At 41.1% G+C, this 20857-nt stretch overlaps 1 protein-coding gene across 6 annotated transcripts in view; it reads left to right on the plus strand.

Moving 5' to 3' along the window:
* The window catches only part of rims2a (regulating synaptic membrane exocytosis 2a), a 908436-nt gene that overhangs the window by 107785 nt on the left and 779794 nt on the right, over nt 1-20857 (plus strand). For 2 of the 6 annotated variants that reach the window (XM_048528687.2, XM_059646025.1), the window contains exons 2-3: nt 9312-9344; nt 9746-9832. The exons of the other annotated variants lie outside the window; for them this stretch is intronic. In XM_048528687.2, coding sequence (XP_048384644.2) covers nt 9312-9344; nt 9746-9832 — 120 coding nt within the window. The remainder of the gene's footprint in view (nt 1-9311; nt 9345-9745; nt 9833-20857) is intronic. 6 annotated transcript variants of the gene reach the window in all.

The following is a 20857-nucleotide window of genomic DNA, read 5'->3' on the forward strand; positions in this document are numbered from 1 at the left end:
TTGAGTTCATTTGTCAAATGTGTGGATAACGATGGAAAAACTGTGCATCTTTTGCAATATATGGACTTCCAGACATTTTGGTCACAGGCAATATGTCATCACTTATCAGCAAGGACTAGTGTTTGACATGTGGGGACAGCTCCATTCACCATCCATCATTTCATGGTCTGGCAGAAAGAGCACTCCAAACTATGAAGGCAGTCTTAAAGAAAAACCTACAGCTATACTTCAATACTAACTGATTTGATTAATTACAAGACCACCCCTCGTTCATTTACGGGGTTAGCTCCAACAGAGTTGTGATTGGGGAGAAAACTCTGTACCAAATTAAATCTATTGTTCCCAGACCTGGGGAGGGGGGTGGGTGAAATGGGTCAGGAGCGCTGGTGCTGGATACAAGTTTCCATCAAGCAAGAGAGACAGTCTACTTCAGGGGATAATGTTTGATATTGGAACCATGGGAATGGCCTGGTTTGGGTATGAGGCATACTCCATGCGAGGTCAGTTCCAGTGATGTATATAGTTTGGGTACATTGGTCCTGAACAAGCACCTGTACCATATGAAAGCTGCAAACCCCTAAATGGTGCAGGAGCAAAGCATACTCAGCTCCTTGCCAGCCTTTCTGACTGTTCTGGAAAGCGTGGGTTCTCCCTCCCTGTCAAACGTTGAAAGTACCTTGGAATCTGAGATGGACACAATGGATGTTGATGTCTTTGCTACTTGAAGAAGGGAAGGAATTTCTTTCAGGATGCCCTGGGCACAATTGGTGAGCTACTGCATGTTGCACGCTGCCAGTGTCAGGCAGAGTTGGAGGAACCTGACCTGGTGCTAATATGCCACATGAGCAGCTACAAAAGAATACCGGTCTATGTCCTTGGACTCAGAGTGGGATGGCTGAAGTGATTGTAGCAAAGTCAGCCAGGTGGACCACATGAAATAAGTTCCCCAAATAGGGCTGATAATCTGATTCAACAGGCAGCCCTGCCTGACAGTTTAAAAATGAAAAGCAAGTGTCAGACATCCTGTTCATTCTGACAGCTGGCTCTTAGGGAGCCAGGTCAATGTCAAGGACTCTGCTGTAAGTGAAAGGTGACTTGGTGATGGCGTAGAGACCTCTGTGGAGTTAGTGAGTCATAGCTCCGGAGAGGCCTTTTGGTCCATTGAGTCCGTGCCTATTGATCTACATTAATCCCCCTTACCAGCAGTTTGCCCTTAGCTTTAAATGTTATGACATTTCGTGTTCTTTGAAGTATTTTTAAAGGTAGAGTTTTTTCCTGCCTCAACTACTGTCCCAGGCAGTGTATTCTAGATTCCCACTTCCCTCTGGGTAGAAATGCTTTCCCTTAAATCCCCGCTAAACCGTTGCCTTTCACCTTAAAATTTGGCCCCCCCCCCATTATTGACCCTTCAACTAAAAGGGCCAACTGCTTCCTATTCATTCTGTCCCAAGTCAGTTTCTGAAGTTATTAAATCGAAAATTGAGATGTGAGAATGTAAAGTGCCAAAGTGGATAATGAGGGGCCATACCTTGAACTTGCATTATGCTTCATTGAAACATTGCAGCAGGCCCAGGGTGGAACTGCTAGCATAAGAGCAAGGTGATTTATTGAAGCGGCAAACAATTAGGAGATCAGGATCATTTCTCTGGATAGAAAGGCGGTGCTCCAAAAAGTAGTTACTGTTTGCGTTTGGTCTCAACCACTGTCAAGGTTACCACATTGTAAAACAGCAATTACAGTAAACCAGATTGAAACCAATTCAAGCAGTATGGATGATGTGTTTGGGAACTTGGATCATGAGGAGCGAGAAGGTTCTCATCACAGAATCACTACAATGTGGAAACAGGCCATTGGAAACAAATCACACCATTGAGTCCATAGTGACACTGTGAACAGCATCCCACCCTGTCCCTGTACCCTTGCATTTCCCATGTCTAATTTCCTACCCTACACCTTCCTAGACACAATGGCCATGGTGAATTGCTCAATCTGTCTAACCTGCACACCCTTGAATGGTGTGAGGAACCAGAGCACCTGGAGGAAACCCACACAGACATGGGGAGAATGTGCAAACTCCATACAGATAGTTACCAGAAGCTGGAATTGAACCTCGTCCCTGGCACTGAGGCAGCAAAAAGCACAAGTTTTAGACCTTTTGTGATTGCAGGGGAAGGTAGTGTCAAGTAGTAAGGAAATGTTGGGAGTGATGGACTAATTCACTGGGAGGACGAGGAGTGAGCAGTCCCTGCAGAATGCCAACTTGGAGGGGAGAGGAAGATATGTTTGGTGGTGGCATCCTGCTTGAGGTGGCAGAAATGGCAGAGGATGATTCTTTTCAATGCAGAGACCAGTAAGGTGGAAAATGAGGACCTATTGTTCTGGGAGATAGGGGAAGGATTGAAAGCAGAAGTGCACAATAACTGAGGGCCCTGTCAACCACTTCAGGGGTAATCCTTGATTAAGAAAAAGAGGATATGTTGGAGACTTTTTTGTGGTGGAGCCATGATCAAAAGTTTGTTTTTTTCTAAAGCTAATTTGTTGGATGTGGGTATCACTTGCCTGGTCAGCATTTATTGCCTGTCTGTAGTTGCCATGGAGAATTTAGTGGTGAGCTGCCTTCTTGGACAGCTGCAGTCCATTAAACATGTTATGGAGAGAGAAACTGAGAGAATGGAATGGAATTTTCGCAGGAAGCAGAGTTGAAGAAGTGTAGTCAAGGTAACTATGGGACTCAATGAATTTGTAATGTATATTGGTCAGTGGCCTATCCTCAAAAGGAAGCAATGAAGTCAGTGAAGGAAACATCAGAGATGGACCAGGTAAAGGTGAGGGCAGGTTGGCCACTGGAAGCAAAAATGTATTTTTCTAATTTGAGATGAGAGCAGGAAGCAGCGCTGAAATCGTCATTGATGTATCGGGGAAAGAGATGTGGGGAGTAGGGTAGGACTGGAGCAAAGAATGTTCCACACATCTCACAAAGAGACAGGAATAACTGGGACCATGTGGGTACCTGCAGTGACATCTTTAATTGAAGTTAAAAGAGAAGTTTTTCAAAGAGGACAAGCTCACCCAGGTGACGGAGAGTAGTAATAGAAAGGGATTTTGCAAGCTTGATTTCAAGTACGAAGTGGACAGCCTTCATACCATCCTGATAGGGAATGGATGCATGGAAAGATACATGAGGAAGAAGAGGCGGCCAGAGCCAGAAAACTCTATATTGGAACTAAGGTAAAGCTTCACGAGACGGTGATGGAAATGCCCTTGATTAGCCACTTCAGGGTATCTTGGCTCATAGGAGAATTTTCTGCCCAACACCTTCCCTCCCACTGGAGGGGATGTCTTGCATTGTCAAAAAAAATGTTGTACCTTGGCAGAAATATCCACAAACGTGTTTGTTCTTTCTGGAACCCTGCATTGATTGAGAACAAATCATTCTTACTTTTCCAATTTCTCTTAAGTTTATCAGAAATATGAGCATGTATTTGACACTTTTTCTTTTTAAACAGCTACAACAGGACTTTAAATTTTCAAAAGTAGTACGCTCATGTTGAGTGATTTCTGACTTTGTCCACCCTAGTCCGACACCAGCTCTTCCACATCATAGCACAGCTCTAAAAGTCAAAGTAAAAGGTAGTGGTATTTATGGCTGATCAAGACAGCGTTACTTTCTGGTTATTTGGCTTTAATCCAGTTCTTTGGATTGATGGGAATGCTGAAATCTCATTTTTAACATTTGTGATATGAATTAAAATAGTGTTTGTGAAAACAGTGTGCTTTGAGCAATGTTGATCATTTATTTTCCCTGTCAAAGTTATCACTGTCGACTGAAGGAGTTGATGAAAGTTGGTCATATTATCATGGGAATCAACAGCTCTTTGCAAGGTTGCCAAATGATTTTTCTGCATCTGTGAATGTGACCACTGTTACTTGAAGACAATCAACCTTAGCCTGCGCAATAGACAAGCTTGTTCTTGTCACCAGCTTCAGAAGTGGCTACTAGACAGCATTTAGGAGGAAAAGGAACCCTCAGATTTGTTTTTTGTTTTATTACTTGGCAATTTTGAGGCATGCTATATAAGTGCTGTCAGTATTTAAAGGATAAGCCTTCCGTCTCAAAACAACACCAGACAGTGCAGCCATCCATGGAATAAGCAGTGAAAGTTAGAATACAAGTCAAAAGATATGTTTCTATTTAAAACAGATGGAACCTGTTGATAAATCAACTTATATTTGTGAAATTGATCACTTCAGAAAACTTAATCTTTTCGTCAATCATGGTATACCTACGCAAGATGACAATGCTTTATAACTAATTCAAACTGTTGGAAAGTGTTTAAAATGTGTACGGTTATGGTAGTATCTGAGGAATTTTAGGGATGAAAAGAACTTATTTCATATTTTTAATCTTTAGTAGCATTTTAAAATTATGCAAAAATACACTTTAATGTAAGAGCATATAACTCAGGAGCAGAAATAGGTCTTTCGTGGTTGATCTGATAATCGTCAACTCGACTTTGCTACCTTTTCGCAATTGCCCTCGATTCCCTTCCTGATTTTAAAAACCTGGGTTTCTGAGACTTCAATATACTTAACAATCCAACCTAAAAATCCCTCAGTGGTAATTTCCAAAGATTCACAACTCTGAGAGTAAATTTCTCCTCATCTATCTTAAATGTATGATTCTGTATTCTGAGATTCTGCCCTCTGGTCCAAGACTGTCCCATGGGGAGAGTCCTTTTTGCACCTACTGTCAAGTCATCTAAGAATAATCTGTTTCAATAAGGTCTTCATTCTACTATATTCCAATGAGTACAGGCCAATCTACTCAACCTTTTCTCATAAGACAGTCCTTTCATACTTGGCAAGAGTCAAGTGAACCTTCTCTGGACTACCCTTAGATAAGGGGCTCAAAAGTGCTCACGTATTGCGGCTGTCTTCTGATGAGTGCCTTGCATAGTTTTAGTAAAACTATCCCACTTCAGTTCCTTTGAAATAACATCCTTTGACATTCCATTTCCCTTCCCAATTACCTAATGAACTCAAATGGTAGTTTTTTCATAATTAGTGGATGAGTGTTAGGTTCATTTTTCAGAGACCCTCATGGACTTGATGTAAGAGCAAGACGCTGACCTGGTTACAAAAACACAATCCTTTATTATTAAGCAAGTACAAGCTGCAGAGAATCGCTGTATGCAACTCGGCACAGTATCGTGAGCGATTCTTTCCGAACAGGGGACAGTTCCTGCTTTTATATCCTTGGAATTGACAGATACATAAAACAATTACTACATCTGAGAATCAGAGCTTTGACCATCACAAAGTGTATGATGACAACAGGATGCGATTTCAAGTGGTGACAACTACCTGGCTTGATCAAAGGTCACTGACCTGGCCATTTCAGCAGAAACAGGGGTAGGAGGCAGTGTGGGTAGAGCCATAAAGATTACAGAGCTTAATGCTTTTTGTGTTTACAGATGTTTCACACCCCCTACATATGTTTCACACCCAATCCTATTTGGGCAGGAAGTTGAGACAGTGTTCACAGACCCCTATATGAGGAGAGAAGGAGGATGAAAATTCATGGAATGTTAACCCATTAACATCTCATGAGGATAATAAAATGTGAGGCTGGATGAACACAGCAGGCCCAGCAGCATCATCCAGCCTCACATTTTATTATCTTGGATTTTCCAGCATCTGCAGTTCCCATTATCACATCTCATGAGGACTCCTGTTTTGTGTTTCTGCTGACTTTCTCCATTTCAATAATATTCAGTTCCTCTACATTCTTCCTGTTGACATACTTAACATCACATTTCCTCACATTGTATTCCATCTGCTAAAGTTTTGCTAACTCACTTAATCTGTCTATATCCCTCTGCAGACTCTTATCCTGATTAGAGATACTGGGAACTGCAGATGCTGGAGAATCCGAGATGAAAAAGTGTGGAGCTGGATGAACACAGCAGGCCAAGCAGCATCTTTTGTGCTCCTCAGACGCTGTTTGGCCTGCTGTGTTCATCCAGCTCCGCACTTTTTTATCTTATCGTGAGCACTTGCCTTCCTACCTATTTTAGCGTCATCTACACACTTGGAGACAGTACAACTGTTTTCTTTACATGAGTCAATACACATCCCAGCACTGATCCCTGTGAGACACCACTAGTTACAGTTTGCAATCTGAAAAAGCTCCCCTATCCTACCTCTCTTTTCTATTAGTTAGCAAATCCCCTACCCATGGTAATATACTGCAACACCATGGGCTCTTATCATATTAAGTCACCTGTGTGTGACACCTCATTAAATGCCTTCTGAAAATTCAGATATATCACATCCACTGCTTCCTCTTTCTGTCTTGCTTGTTACCTGCTCAAAGAATTATAGTAAATTGCATAACATGATTTCCCCTTCATTGGGCGCTGCTGGCTCTGTTCAATCATATTATGTATGTTGAAATGCTCTGCTATTCTATCCTTTTTGAAAAAAGTCTCTAATATTTACCCAACAACAGATATTAAAACTAACTGGGCGTATCATTCCCTGTAATTGTCTCCTTTTTAAAGATGGTACATTGTCAGTTTTCTAATATTCTAGGGCTTTTCTAGAATCGAAAGATTCCTGCAAAATTAATATGTAGCAGTGCCTAAAATAATTATACTTCATTGGATATATCAGGGGCTACAACCCTTGCTTATTGAGAATCTACATTCCTCTGCCTTAAAAGTATTCAAACACTTTGTTTGCACTGCCTTTTCAGGAAGAGAGTTCCAAAGACTGATGACTCTTTTTGAAGAAACAGTTGTCCTCTATCTGTCTTAAATGGATGATGACATTTTTAAAATAGCAACCTCCTAGTTTGAGATTCACTGACAGGTGGAAACATCCTTTCCACATCCACCTGTTAAGACTTTTGACAATCTGATACATTTCACTTAAGTTAATTCTTACTCTTCTAAACTTTGGGCCTAACCTCTTTAACCTTTCCTTGTTTCACAAAACACCCTTTCTGGGTATTAGTCGAGTGAGCTTTCTATGCTTCTAATGCTGAAAAGACTGTTTTTATTTTTGCTTTGTTTTAAACAGTGTTTTGCTAAGATCGCTGCAAGTTTTTAAAAACAAGTAACCTGACCCTCCTGGCAAATGCCATTTAAACAGCTGTACAAATGACACAAAATTGAAGTTTAGGTGGCAAATGAACTCAAGCCAAGAGGTTTATGTATTCTGTTGGATCTCTAGATGGCAACAAATTGTATGGCCTTTGGACGAATGATTGGTTAAAAGTGATAAAGCCCTGTTGACTGCCAAGAACCATGTGATTAATTCTCAGGTAACTGACTAGAATGGGGCTAGGAACAAGGTACAGAGAAGTGATGAGATCTCTCTGCAATTCAGGAGCTGTCTCTGTTTTCTGCAATCAAAACCTTCTTTAAGCATGAAGAAAAACAGTTTATCACTTTTTCGGTTGTTGTAATTGGGGGAACTTTTTAATTGATAATTCAGACGTGAACCAGCCATTCTGTTCCTCTTGCAAACCAGTGGAAATACTTGGAAAAGGAAAGCTGAGAAGAAACTTTCTGATTGGCAGAAACTAAAATCTACTGAGCTGTTTTTCCAATTTTCCTTCCATCTGTGCATATTTTGCCAACATTGTGTGTGTGCAAGAGAGAGAGAGAGAGAGGGAGACAGACAGACATGGGGAGTTCTTTGAGAGCAACTGAATAGGCTGGTGCTATTTTCCCTGGAATGTCAGGGGCTGACGGGTGACCTTTTAGAAGTTGATGAAATCAAGAGGGACATGGATAGGATGAATAGTAAGGCGTTTTCCCAAAGGTAGGGGAGTCCAAAACTAGAGGAAATAGGTTTAAGGTGAGATGGGAAAGATTTAAAAGGGATCTATGGGCAATTTTTTCATGCAGTGTGTGGTGTTTATATGCAATGAGCTACCAGAGGAAGTGATGGAGGTACTATTAAAACATTTAAAAGGCATCTAGATGAATATTCAATAGAACATAGAACATAGAACAGTGCAGCACATATAGGCCCTTTGATCCATGATGTTGTGCCAACCTATTATTCTACTAAGATCAATCTACCCTGCATACCCTGTATTTTACTATCCTCCATGTGCCTATCCAAGAGTCGCTTAAAAGTATCTAAAGGGTTCAGGGGGATTTGGGCCAAATGCTGGCAAATGGGACTAGATTTATTCAGGATAGCTGGCCGACGTGGGTGAGTTGGACTGAAGGGTCCATGCTATAGTCTCAATGACTCTGTGACTAGAGTTATAATTACTTGTGTTGCATGCAAATGGTTTATAACCATTTACCTGTAGCGAGAGTCTAATTACTTGAAATACTAATTGCTTGGGTCTGAAAATTAGGGAATTTAACATATTTATTTTAAAATCTTAAAATAATGTTTATGATTGAATGGTTTGAGAATAGTGGGACTTGCTTTCTAGTGAGCTCTCCCAGCAAGTTGTGGCAGTGCATTTGCACTTTCCTCCACTAAGGTGACCAATGATAAATGCAATACAACTGATTGGTCTCACAGATACCCTGTATAAATGAAGCATAACCAATCTACTTCTGTATTCAAGCCCCCTCAATAAACGATAACATTTCCAATCCAGACAAATTCTCAAGATCTCTAACATCTGATGAGTTGATACCTATCCATTCATAAACAGCTCAATGCTAAAATCCAGCCAAAGGAAATAACTGGTTGCCAAAGCCACCATATTTTATTATGCCTGGGCTCTAACACCTGTCTCATTGAGATCCTGCAAACAAAGCTTGCTTAATGGCTGCCACATGGAAAGATTTCTGATTTCACACACTGTGATCATTTTCTAAACTGTCTTACCATCCCCATCACAATCAATGATTATAGTTTGCTCGTGTTTGGAATAAGTCCAGAGTGAAGAAGGCCATATCTTACATATGTTGTGAAGGGTGCATTGTATCCACCGAAAAGTATAAACACTTGGCACAAAACTGACCCCAGCATCGCCACCTGCTTCTCTTCTGATTTGTCCATGCCATCCTCTTGCTTCCGCCCCCAGATTTATATGGAAAGTTACCCATTTGCTTTTGAGCAATAACTGATAGCCCCTGGCAATTGCCTTGTGCAGCTGAGAGAGCTGTAGGGCATGAGGGAAGATTGAACCTTTTTTTGAGAAAACAAAATTGAGATTTCCTCCACGTGACAATTCAGTGCTATTATAGGGATTGTACCATACGTTTCAAGAAACTGAATAATTTGGTTTACAATTTTAATTTCTGCATTGAGTTGTGGAACTTGTTTTTTAGGGTCAAAGAAGAACAAAAACCTCAACAGCCACAGTAAGTAGTAATTTCCGAATGTAGTGAGCTTGAAATTGCAGTGTTTTGCCCCTGTGCTTTCTGCACTCTGAGTATTAGCTATTCTTGATACCTTACTGGCTGCAACTGTAGTGCATTATTTTGCTTTCTGATTGGCTGTAAGAGAGCTGGCTGCAGCTTCTCACATCATCCATATCCAGAATGGTTGTAGCTTTTCTGCTCCCTGCATTTGGAATGGTTAAGCATAAGCTAAATTAATATTGCCCTACTATATCCTTACTTGCTGGATCTGGTTGCAACTTTCATTCGCATTTGGCTGTTGCATTTCTTTCTTGACTGTGTTTTTTTGGTGTAAAGAAATTGAGGCCAAAGTTAAATGTCCTCTTTCATTGTTCAGTCACATTATTTGCTTATTTGAACAGGTGGTTTCCCTTTAGTGGGATCACTGAGCTGGTAAATAACGTTCTTCAGCCACAACAAAAACAACAAAATGAGAAGGAACCCCAGGCGTAAGTAAGCTACTGCATATAGTTTACCTTTAGTGCTTTTAACCTTTTCTCTCATAGTGGGCAGTGTGTGACATTTGGAAAGTCATTATTGATCAAGTAGAATATAGCTAATAATCCTTGACTCTAGTTAGTGAGTACGAATACACTATTGGAATATTTTCCAATGAATATATTTCTACCCATCTTTTCAACATTTTCCTACACAATTGCTTGCCATTTTAATTCAGCACAGGAAAATAATTGATCAACAACTGGTCTGCCTCTTGTAGATCTTACAATGCAGTGAGGGTGAATAGTGGGATATTAGTACTCTGATTATAATTGTCGTGTATCTTTGTTAATTGAAGGTGTTGGCTCCCCTGGTGTATATTATAGAATCTTACAAGCTGCCCATATCCTGAATGAACTAAACCTGAGAATTAAATGTTTATAATAATTGTATTATAATGTAGGTTGGTTTTAAAGATCTATGTAAACAAATGAACTGTTTTCCAAATGTGCACAAATTATATCAATGTTATGTGGACTTTTACTTCGAACATGACCATATAAATTATATACACAATCCATGCTACTTTATTATTAATATCTGCCTGCAACGTATTCAAATTGATGGAATCTCAAAGCATCTCAGGAGCACAAAAGCTAACGTTTCGGGCCTAGACCCTTCATCAGAGAGGGGGATGGGGAGAGGGTTCTGAAATAAATAGGGAGGGGGTTCTGAAATAAATAGGGAGAGAGGGGGAAGCGGACCAAAGATGGATAGAGGAGACGATAGGTGGAGAGGAGAGTATAGGTGGTGAGGTGGGGAGGGGATAGGTCAGTCCGGGGAGGACGGACAGGTCAAGGAGGCGGGATGAGTTTGGTAGGTGGGAAATGGGGGTGCGGCTTGAGGTGGGAGGAGGGGATAGGTGAGAGGAAGAGCAGGTCAAGGAGGCGGGGACAAACTGGGCTGGTTTGGATTGAGGATTGGCTGTCTGACAGAAGGCAGAGAGTTGAGATAAAAGGCTCTTTTTCGGAATGGCAACTGGTGACGAGTGGTGTCCAGCAGGGTTCAGTGTTGGGGCCACAGCTGTTCACCTTATATATTAATGATCTGGATGAAGGGACTGGGGGCATTCTGGCGAAGTTTGCCGATGATACAAAGATAAGTGGACAGCCAGGTAGTACTGAGGAGGTGGGGAAGCTGCAGAAAGATTTAGACAGTTTAGGAGAGTGGTCCAGGAAATGGCTGATGAAATTTAATGTGAGTAAATGTGAGGTTTTGCACTTTGGCAAAAAGAATACAGGCATGGACTATTTTCTTAATGGTGAGAAAATTCACAAATCAGAAGTGCAAAGGGATTTGGGAGTGTTGGTCCAGGATTCTCTCAAGGTTAACTTGCAGCTAGAGTCCGTAATTAAGAAAGCGAATGTAATGTTGTCATTTATCTCAAGAGGGTTGGAATATAAAAGCAGTGATGTGCTCCTGAGGCTTTATAAGGCTCTAGTTAGGCCCCATTTTGAATACTGTGTCCAATTTTGGGCCTCAGACCTCAGGAAGGACATACTAGCCCTGGAGCTTGTCCAGCGGAGATTCACACGGATGATCCCTGGAATGGTAGGTTTAACGTATGATGAACGGCTAAGGATCCTGGGATTGTACTCATTAGAGTTTAGAAGGTTGAGGGGAGATCTAATAGAAACTTTCAAGATAATGTATGGTTTAGAAGGGGTGGACACTAGGAAGTTGTTTCCGTTAGGCGGGGAGACTAGGACCCGTGAGCACAGCCTTAAAATTAGAGGGGGTAAATTTAAAACTGAAATGAGACGACATTTCTTCAGCCAGAGAGTGGTGGGCTTGTGGAGTTCATTGCCGCAGAGTGCAGTTGGATGCCTTCAAGGCAGAGATCGACAAATTCTTGATCTCAGAAGGAATCAAGGGCTACGGGGAGAGTGCAGGGAAGTGGAGTTGAAATGCCCATCAGCCATGATTTAAATGGCGGAGTGGACTTGATGGGCCGAATGGCCTTACTTCCACTCCTGTGTCTTATGGTCTTATGGTTTTGTGATGCGATGGGGGGAGGGGACGAGCTGGGCTGGTTTTGGTATGCAATGGGGGAGGGGGAGATTTTGAAGCTTGTGAAGTCCACATTGATACCATTGGGCTGCAGGGTTCCCAAGCGGAATATGAGTTGCTGTTCCTGCAACCTGCGGGTGGCATCATTGTGGCACTGCAGGAGGCCCATGATGGACATGTTGTCAAAAGAATGGGAAGGGGAGTTAAAATTTTTGATGTTTTGTTTGAGAAATAATTATGTACGACACACACATGTTATTAAAGATTGATACATTTTAATTTTGGTATGAAAGGTTCATGGTTTGCCAAACGCTGGTGGGGATTAAAATTCAAATCTACTTGCTAGAATATTGATGTTGTGTGGGGATGGAGAAGGGGGTGGGGGAAGAAACATCAACATTTTGCCGACTAGCTTTGGATATAATCTTTCCTCTCTTTTTTAAAAGTACATCACATATGCAGTGCTAATGTTCCTCTACATTGCCACAACATTATTTTCTGTAGTAATGGCTTTCAGTCTTCTAATGATTCAGGTGCCTGAACCTGAGCATGAGTGCTGCTGTGAAGGTAGGTGTTCTTTTTCTTTTTCATTTTCATTTTCTACTATTGATGTTGAGGGATTTTATTTATCTATTTTTCTTCAGAATACCTTTTGGTTAAAGACATGCTCAGTCATTGGTGCATGTATATACTAAGCATCTAGCTAGTAAGGGGTCTGGTGCACATGAATGAATATCCATGTTTGGCTAATTCAGTGGTAGATGTACTGCTCCGTTTTGGGTACACTTTTGATCCTCTATTTTTCTAATGTGCAAAGGAGAATAAAATATTATTCACTCTGGGTAATCTCATTCAAGGGGATCAGGTATGCTAGCTCTCACTTTGAGAAGCGGAAATGGTCTATATCTCGACTGCCGTCAAGACACTGTCTTCTGGGATGTGTTTGGGGTGGAGGAGGAGGGAAGAAACATCAATATTTTCTGTACTAGCTTTTGGATCTGACCTTTCCTGTTTTTAAACAATATACTACAGTGTATTTCCATGCAACCATTATTCATGTGTGCATGTTTTCCCCTTATACTTGGAATGTAAGCTTCACTGGCAGGACCAACATTTGTTGCTAATCCCTAACTGCCCATGAATTGAGAAATTCCTTGGCCACTTTCAAAGACTCAACCACAGTAATGTGGATCTGGAGCCACATATCGGCCAGCCTGAGTAGGATTTCCTGAAGGACTTAAGTGAACCAGATGGGTTTTTACAACAGTCAATAAAGTCATAGTCCTACAGCACAGAGACGGATCCTTTGGTCCAATTCATCTGTGCTGATTAGGCATCCCAATCTGACCTAGCCCATTTACCAGCATTTGGTCCATATCCCTCCAAACCTTTCTTATTCATAGACCCATCCAGATGACTTTTAAATGTTGTACAGTTGTCTGATCTGATCATTACTGAAACTTGCATTCAATTCATCGTTGGATTTGAACCTGTCTCCAAAGCATTAGCCAAGGCCTCTGGATTTCCGAATCAATGATAACATGAGCAAGTCAGCTCTCCAGTAAGGCAGAGATAGTAGGAACTGCAGATGCTGGAGAATCTGAGATGACAAGGTGTAGAGCTGGATGAACGCAGCAGGCCAAGCAGCATCATAGGAGCAGGAACACTCATGATTCGGGCCTAGACCCTTCTTCAGAAAATCAGAAGAAGGGTCTAGGCCCAAAACATCAGCTTTCCTACTCCTTTGGTGCTGCTTGGTCTGCTGTGTTCATCCAGCTCTGCACCTTGTTATCTCCAGCAAGGCATTCTGTTTGATCCCAATCTTACTTGTTTTTGAACTGCACCTACTAATTAGTGATTAGGACAAAAAATCCCCTGAAATTTTTCCCTCACTTCCTAACAAGGGTGCTGAGGCCAGTGATAGCATCTGTTTTGAAACTGGTTGATTCAACATGAACAAAGTTGGGGACCTTGCTGAATTGTATGGCTTGCGTTATCAATGCATTTGAGTCACTGAAGGATCCATGCACATTCTTACAGATACGTTATCTGTATATCCTAATGATTATGTATTCAATGTTGTTTTAATTAACACAGTGCCGATTTAAAAGAAAATCATTTTTCCTAGAAAATGAATAAGGGACCCAATGTTATGAGCATTAAAAGCGAAATAATTTTGGGTTCCATAACTGCAATGATCGGTTTGGACCACAGCAGAGCTTTTGACTGGTTGTGTTTTATGTCACAAAAAAAACTACTCATCTGCAGCATTGTCCATCTGTTCCCCTGCTTTAGCCTAACTGCCACTGATTATTGATGAGCGCTGCATTTTCTCTCCTAGGCTTCACTGGAATTAGGTACTGACAACTTTGCTAGTCAGCTGCCATCACAACTACTGTCCGCCTTTTATCATCACAGATGTGTATGTCTCATACAGTTTGTTATCGGACTGCAAACCTTTATTCTTTTTAATTGCATCACGGAGGGAATTTGCACTGGCAAAAATGTATCATATTGCTGGTAGAACGAGAATAATTCAACAGGCCTACTACAAACTAATGGAGCCAGCAAGAAAGGAAAAAGTTAATGATTTGAGATGTAAATCAGTCAAGAGTTTTTAAGACACCCAGCTCTGTAAATTTGACTTCCAGCACTGAACAACACTATTTCTATTTGCTTTCAAAAGACAATTATTTCAGTACATTTCATTGAAATGCATGATAAATTTTGAGGCAATGCTCCCATTGAGCTTAATCAGCAGAAAATTATGTTAGAAATGCTGTTCTTAATTCAAATAAGCATTTTTGGGGTTTCTCGCACAATACCTGCTTCTTTAAAAGATTTCTTTTTAGAGTTACTGTCACCTGTGTTTTTACATTCTGTCTGATCACTGTGAAAGCTGTTTTGCGAGCCCAATGAGGGGAAAGATGAAGGCAGAATCAATGCACTACAAAGGCCATTGTGTGAAATCTTTAGGTTATCATTTGCCACATCACTGCAATCCATAGAATTCAACTTCAGCTAAAAAATCCCTGTTCATTACTAACATACGTCTGTGTTGCTAGTCTTTCATTTAACCGAGAGGTGGGGAGGGGTGATGACAGAAAACACATGAGTTCATTATACATATACCTCCATTTGTGATGTTTCTATGTAGTGATCATGAGCGTTTAAGCCTTAAGTTTAAGCTTAATTTAGTGTTATGTAAGATGACTTCCCATGTGCTGGCACATGTTGCAATATCATCATAAATATTTAACTGCTGAAAATAACAGATGGTGATTATTATAGCAATGCATCATTTTGAAGGAAGAATTCTTTCCGGAGTTTCAATGCACAGACTGGTAATGCAATCCAATTTTATTATTCAGAAAGAGTATGTTTAGGTGAATCACAACCATACAGCCCCTGATTTTCTATAAATAGGTGAGAGATCATGGCTGCACAGTTAAAGTTTCCTGAAATGTCTTCCTTAACACTGATTCCGGTCAGAGGCCTCAACTACCTCAGGGCTAGTTTAGTGTAAATATCTTTTTAACATGGTGACCTTTATTCTGTTTGCTTTGTTGAAGTCCTGGTACCAATTTTTACTGATTTCTCCTGAATGCTTTTCACTGGTAAGGATCATTTAGTTCACAACCTGGTGTTGGATGTTCTGTCAATTAGTCCACTTTTAATGACGTGCATAAAATTATCACACAATGTGATTGGACGGCCAAATAGCCAGAGAGGATAATTGTAGGATTTTCCTGAGGTTCCCATTCGAACAGTACAAGCTTCGTGGGAACGCAGCTAACAACCTGTGTGAGCCATATGATATGTCAATATTTCCACTTCTTCAACGAATTGATGAAAATAATGTTTGTTTTGCCTGTACATTCTTGTGGCAATAAAACTGTGGTCTGTACCCACCAGTTAAAAAAGTATTGAGGAGACTAGATTATGGATAGACTATGTTGATAAGATAGGGAAAAGCAAGAACATGTATATACATCACAAGAATATAGATCTTGATTTAGTATCAGTGTTTTCCTCAGAGGTTAATTGATCTTAGGATCAAATTTCTAGTCCATGCAGTCATCTTGACGTTATTACAGACATCCAGGAAGAGGTTGGACTGTTCTATTGTGGCTAATTTGCAGCCATAAAAATAGGTGGCACGTTGGTTGATTGTGTGATGTAGCTTATGTGGTTTTCATATTGATACCATTTACTTTGGAATTTGAACTAGCAGCATGGCAGTTTTGGGCTGTATGTGTACGTAGAACATAGAGCATAGAACATTACAGCACAGTACAGGCCCTTCGGCCCTCGATGTTATGCCAACCCGTCATACCGATCTCAAGCCCATCTAACCTACACTATTCCATGTACGTCCATATGCTTATCCAATGACGACTTAAATGTACCTAAAGTTGGCGAATCTACTACCCTTGCAGGCAAAGCGTTCCATTCCCTTACTACTCTCTGAGTAAAGAAACTACCTCTGACATCTGTCCTATATCTTTCACCCCTCAATTTAAAGCTATGCCCCCTCATGCTCGCCATCACCATCCTAGGAAAAAGGCTCTCCACCCTATCTAACCCTCTGATTATTTTATATGTTTCAATTAAGTCACCTCTCAACCTTCTTCTCTCTAATGAAAACAGCTACAAGTCCCTCAGCCTTTCCTCGTAAAACCTTCCTTCCATACCAGGCAACATCCTAGTAAATCTCCTCTGCACCCTTTCCAAAGCTTCCATATCCTTCTTATAACGCGATGACCAGAACTGTACACAATACTCCAAGTGCGGCCGCACCAGAGTTTTGTACAGCTTCACCATAACCTCTTGGTTCTGGAACTCGATCCCTCTATTAATAAAAGCTAAAACACTGTATGCCTTCTTACAGCCCTGTCAACCTGGGTGGCAATTTTCAAGCATCTTTATACGTGGACACCGAGATCTCTCTGCTCATCTACACTACTAAGAATCTTATCATTAGCCGAATACTTTGCCTTCCGGTTACTCCTACCAAAGTGCATCACCTCACACTTGTCTGCATTAAATTCCATTTGCCAGCTCTCAGCCCAGCTCTGCAGCTTAACTATGTCTCTCTGCAACCTACAGCATCCTTCGTCACTATCCACAACTCCACCGACCTTAGTGTCGTCTGCAAATTTACTAACCCATCCTTCTACACCCTCATCCAGGTCATTTATAAAAATGACAAACAGCAGTGGACCCAACACCGACCCTTGCAGTACACCACTAGTAACTGGTCTCCAGGATGAACATTTCCCATCAACTACCACCCTCTGTATTCTTTCAGCAAGCCACTTTCCGATCCAAACTGCTATATCTCTCACAATTCCATTCCTCCGCATTTTGTACAATAGCCTATTGTGGGGAACCTTATCGAACGCCTTGCTGAAATCCATATACACCACATCAACCGGTTTACTCTCATCTACCTGTTTGGTCACTTTCTCAAAGAACTCAATAAGGTTTGTGAGGCACGGCCTTCCCTTCACAAAACCGTGCTGACTATCCCTAATCAATTTATTCTTTTCTAGATGATTATAAATCCTATCCCTTATAACCTTTTCCAACACTTTACCAACAACTGAGGTAAGGCTCACTGGTCTATAATTACCAGGGTTGTCTCTACTCCCCTTCTTGAACAGGGGAACCACATTTGCTATCCTCCAGTCATCTGGCACTATTCCTGTAGACAATGACGAGTTAAAGATCAATGCCAAAGGCTCGGCAATGTCCTCCCTGGCTTTCCAGAGGATCCAAGGATAAATCCCATCCGGCCCAGGGAACTTATCTATCTTCACCCTCTGTAGGATTTCTAATACCTCTTCCTTGTGAACCTCAATCCCACCTAGTCTAGTAGCCTGTATCTCAGTATTCTCCTCGACAACATTGTCGTTTTCTAGAGTGAATACTGTCGAAAAATATTCATTTTGCACTTCCCCTATCTCATCTGTCTCCACACACAACTTACCACTACTTATCCTTGATTGGCCCTAATCTTACGTTTGTCATTCTTTTATTCCTTAAATACCTATAGAAAGCCTTAGGGTTTACCCTGATCCTATCCGCCAACAACTTCTCATGTCTCCTCCTGGCTCTTCTGAGCTCTCTCTTTAGGTCTTTCCTGGCTACCTCGTAGCCCTCAAGTGCCCTAACTGAGCCATCACATCTCATCCTAACATAAGCCTTCTTCTTCCTTTTGACCAGCGATTCCACCTCCTTCGTAAACCACGGCTCTTGCACTCTACAGCTTCCTCCCTGCCTGACAGGTACATACTTATCTAGGGCACACAGGAGCTTTTCCTTGAATAAGCTCCACATTTCTAATGTGCCCATCCCCTGCAGTTTCCTTCCCCATTCTATGCTCCCTAAATCTTGCCTAATCTCATCGTAATTGCCTTTCCCCCAGCTATAACTCTTGCCCAGTGGTATACACCTATCCCTTTCCATCACTAAAGTAAACATAACAGAATTGTGATCGCTATAACCAAAGTGCTCACCTACTTCCAAATCTAACACCTGGCCAGGCTCATTACCCAGTACCAAATCTAATGTGGCTTTGCCCCTTGTTGGCCTATCTACATACTGTGTCAGGAAGCCCTCCTGCACACACTGGACAAAAACTGACCCATCTATAGTACTCAAACTATATTGTTCCCAGTCAATATTTGGAAAGTTGAAGTCCCCCATGACAACTACCCTGTCTCTCTCACTCCTATCGAGAATCATCTTTGCTATTCTTTCCTCTACATCTCTGGAACTATTCGGAGGCCTATAGAAATCTCCCAACAGGGTGACCTCTCCTTTTCTGTTTCTAACCTCAGCCCATACTACCTGAGTTGACGAGTCCCCAAACATCCTTTCTGCAACTGTAATACTGTCCTTGACCAACAATGCCACACCTCCGCCCCTTTTACCATCTTCTCTGTTCTTACTGAAACATCTAAATCCCGGAACCTGCAAAAACCATTCCTGTCCCTGCCCTATCCATGTCTCCGAAATGGCCACAACTTCGAAGTCCCAGGTACTAACCCATGCTGCAAGTTCACCCACCTTATTCCGGACGCTCCTGGCATTGAAGTAGACACACTTCAAACCAACTTCTTGCTTGTCGGTGCCATCTTGCTTCCCTGAAACTTTATTTCAGGTTTTGGATTCTTTTTGCCTACAGGAGAATGACAGCTTGGTTCACAAAAGTCGTAGTTGAAGTTAGATACATGAAACAGCTTTTGCTAAAGAGTTGGACCAGAGGTAGGTTACTTGAGTGTAAGGGTTTTCAGGTTTTTACTTCAATGTAAGAGGCTATCAAACTCTCAAGATCGGGAATTCTGGTGTTTGGAGTTGAGATAGATGAAATATCGTATTTTTATTGTGTTTTGAAACACCGCATTGTGTTACACTGTAAATAGGTTGGTTTGTTCTATTTCATCATTTTTGAATGTAATAAACTTTTTATTTTTATAATGAAATCAGCAGCATCTGTTTCATTGAAAGTCTACATTATAAAGGGAGAAAAAGATCCATCAAGCTAGATATCAACCTGAGATCTGAATTATCCAGCAACAACAAAAGCTTGGATCATAATGCAGAAGGATAATTGTGGCTGCAGTTAAGGGAAGATCAAAAATTAAGTCATCTATGAACTAGCTGATCTTTACTAATAGCATTTTTGTATGTTTATTACCAAAAATACCCATGTTTGGAACAAATATATTAGTTGTTATTTAAGGAACTTTGGACATATGTCAAGCCACTTTGCAGACCAGGTCTTTTGAAGTGGATCTTTGAATGCAAATACTTGTAATTACAAGGGAATAAATAATTGAAGCTTGTAATGATTATGGTAAATATTTAAATGTGATGAATTGGTTTGTAATCATGTTGTTTTCAATTAATATTATTCATCATTAGACAATCTAAGTGATATGGGCTATGCCAAGATGTGTGGCAGAATCAGACGAGGAGTCTGGTAAAGCCCACCTCAACTTCAGGAGTGACCTGTGCCATATTTTCTTTTCAGAGGTGATATTTCGTGATTTTTGCCGAACAGTAGCAAGTTGCCAATTGACAGAGATTAAGGCTTGTTAAAACGTGTTTTTGCTGATACAACTTGACTTGTTAATAATCAGCCGTTGATTTTACTGAACTCCCAAACAAGCTTGATGTCAGGAAACATTGCCAAAGAAATCCGAGTGAGCACGTGGTTGGTTCAGCTCACCGTTTGCTCTTAATGACCCCCATGTTGATCACCATGAAACTGCAGCCTGGAACATTATCCTTAACTGTGCACACCCATCCTCCATGGATGTTGGCATCTGGAAATCCTCAGTGGCTACTGTATGCTGGTGTTGGTACATGTAGTTGAGTTTGATATGGACTTGAGGAAAGTGTGAAGATGTGGAATTCATTGGATGGGCTACTACGAAATGCGATGTGGATGTTTGGCTCAGTGGCACAGGCAAGTTGAGGCTGAAATTCATTTGCAGAAGAGCTCTCACTGTCTCCTTCTATCTTGCTGGAAATCAAAAGTATACATGGGGGTCATTAAGAGCAAACGGTGAGCTGAACCAACCACGTGCTCACTCGGATTTCTTTGACAATGTTTCCTGACATCAAGCTTGTTTGGGAGTTCAGTAAAATCAACGGCTGATTATTAACAAGTCAAGTTGTGTCAGCAAAAACACGTTTTAACAAGCCTTAATCTCTGTCAATTTTGAGCACACTCAGAATGGTTGGGTTAAGAAAATCCGCCTGAAAGAGAAGGGGCTGCAACACACACCAATCAAAGGGATTTTAAAAGGAAAGAATATTATGTGTGCAATGTACAGCATGCAGGTTTGCCTCTTCCCTGGTCATCTCATAGGATTGGCCATTTCAGTGTATTGTACTGGTTCAGCCATTGCTAATCATCATATTGATAGCTACATCTTTGTGCACAGAGGAAG

This window comes from Stegostoma tigrinum, chromosome 5 (genome assembly GCF_030684315.1).
Source record: "Stegostoma tigrinum isolate sSteTig4 chromosome 5, sSteTig4.hap1, whole genome shotgun sequence".
Lineage (NCBI taxonomy): Eukaryota > Metazoa > Chordata > Chondrichthyes > Orectolobiformes > Stegostomatidae > Stegostoma > Stegostoma tigrinum.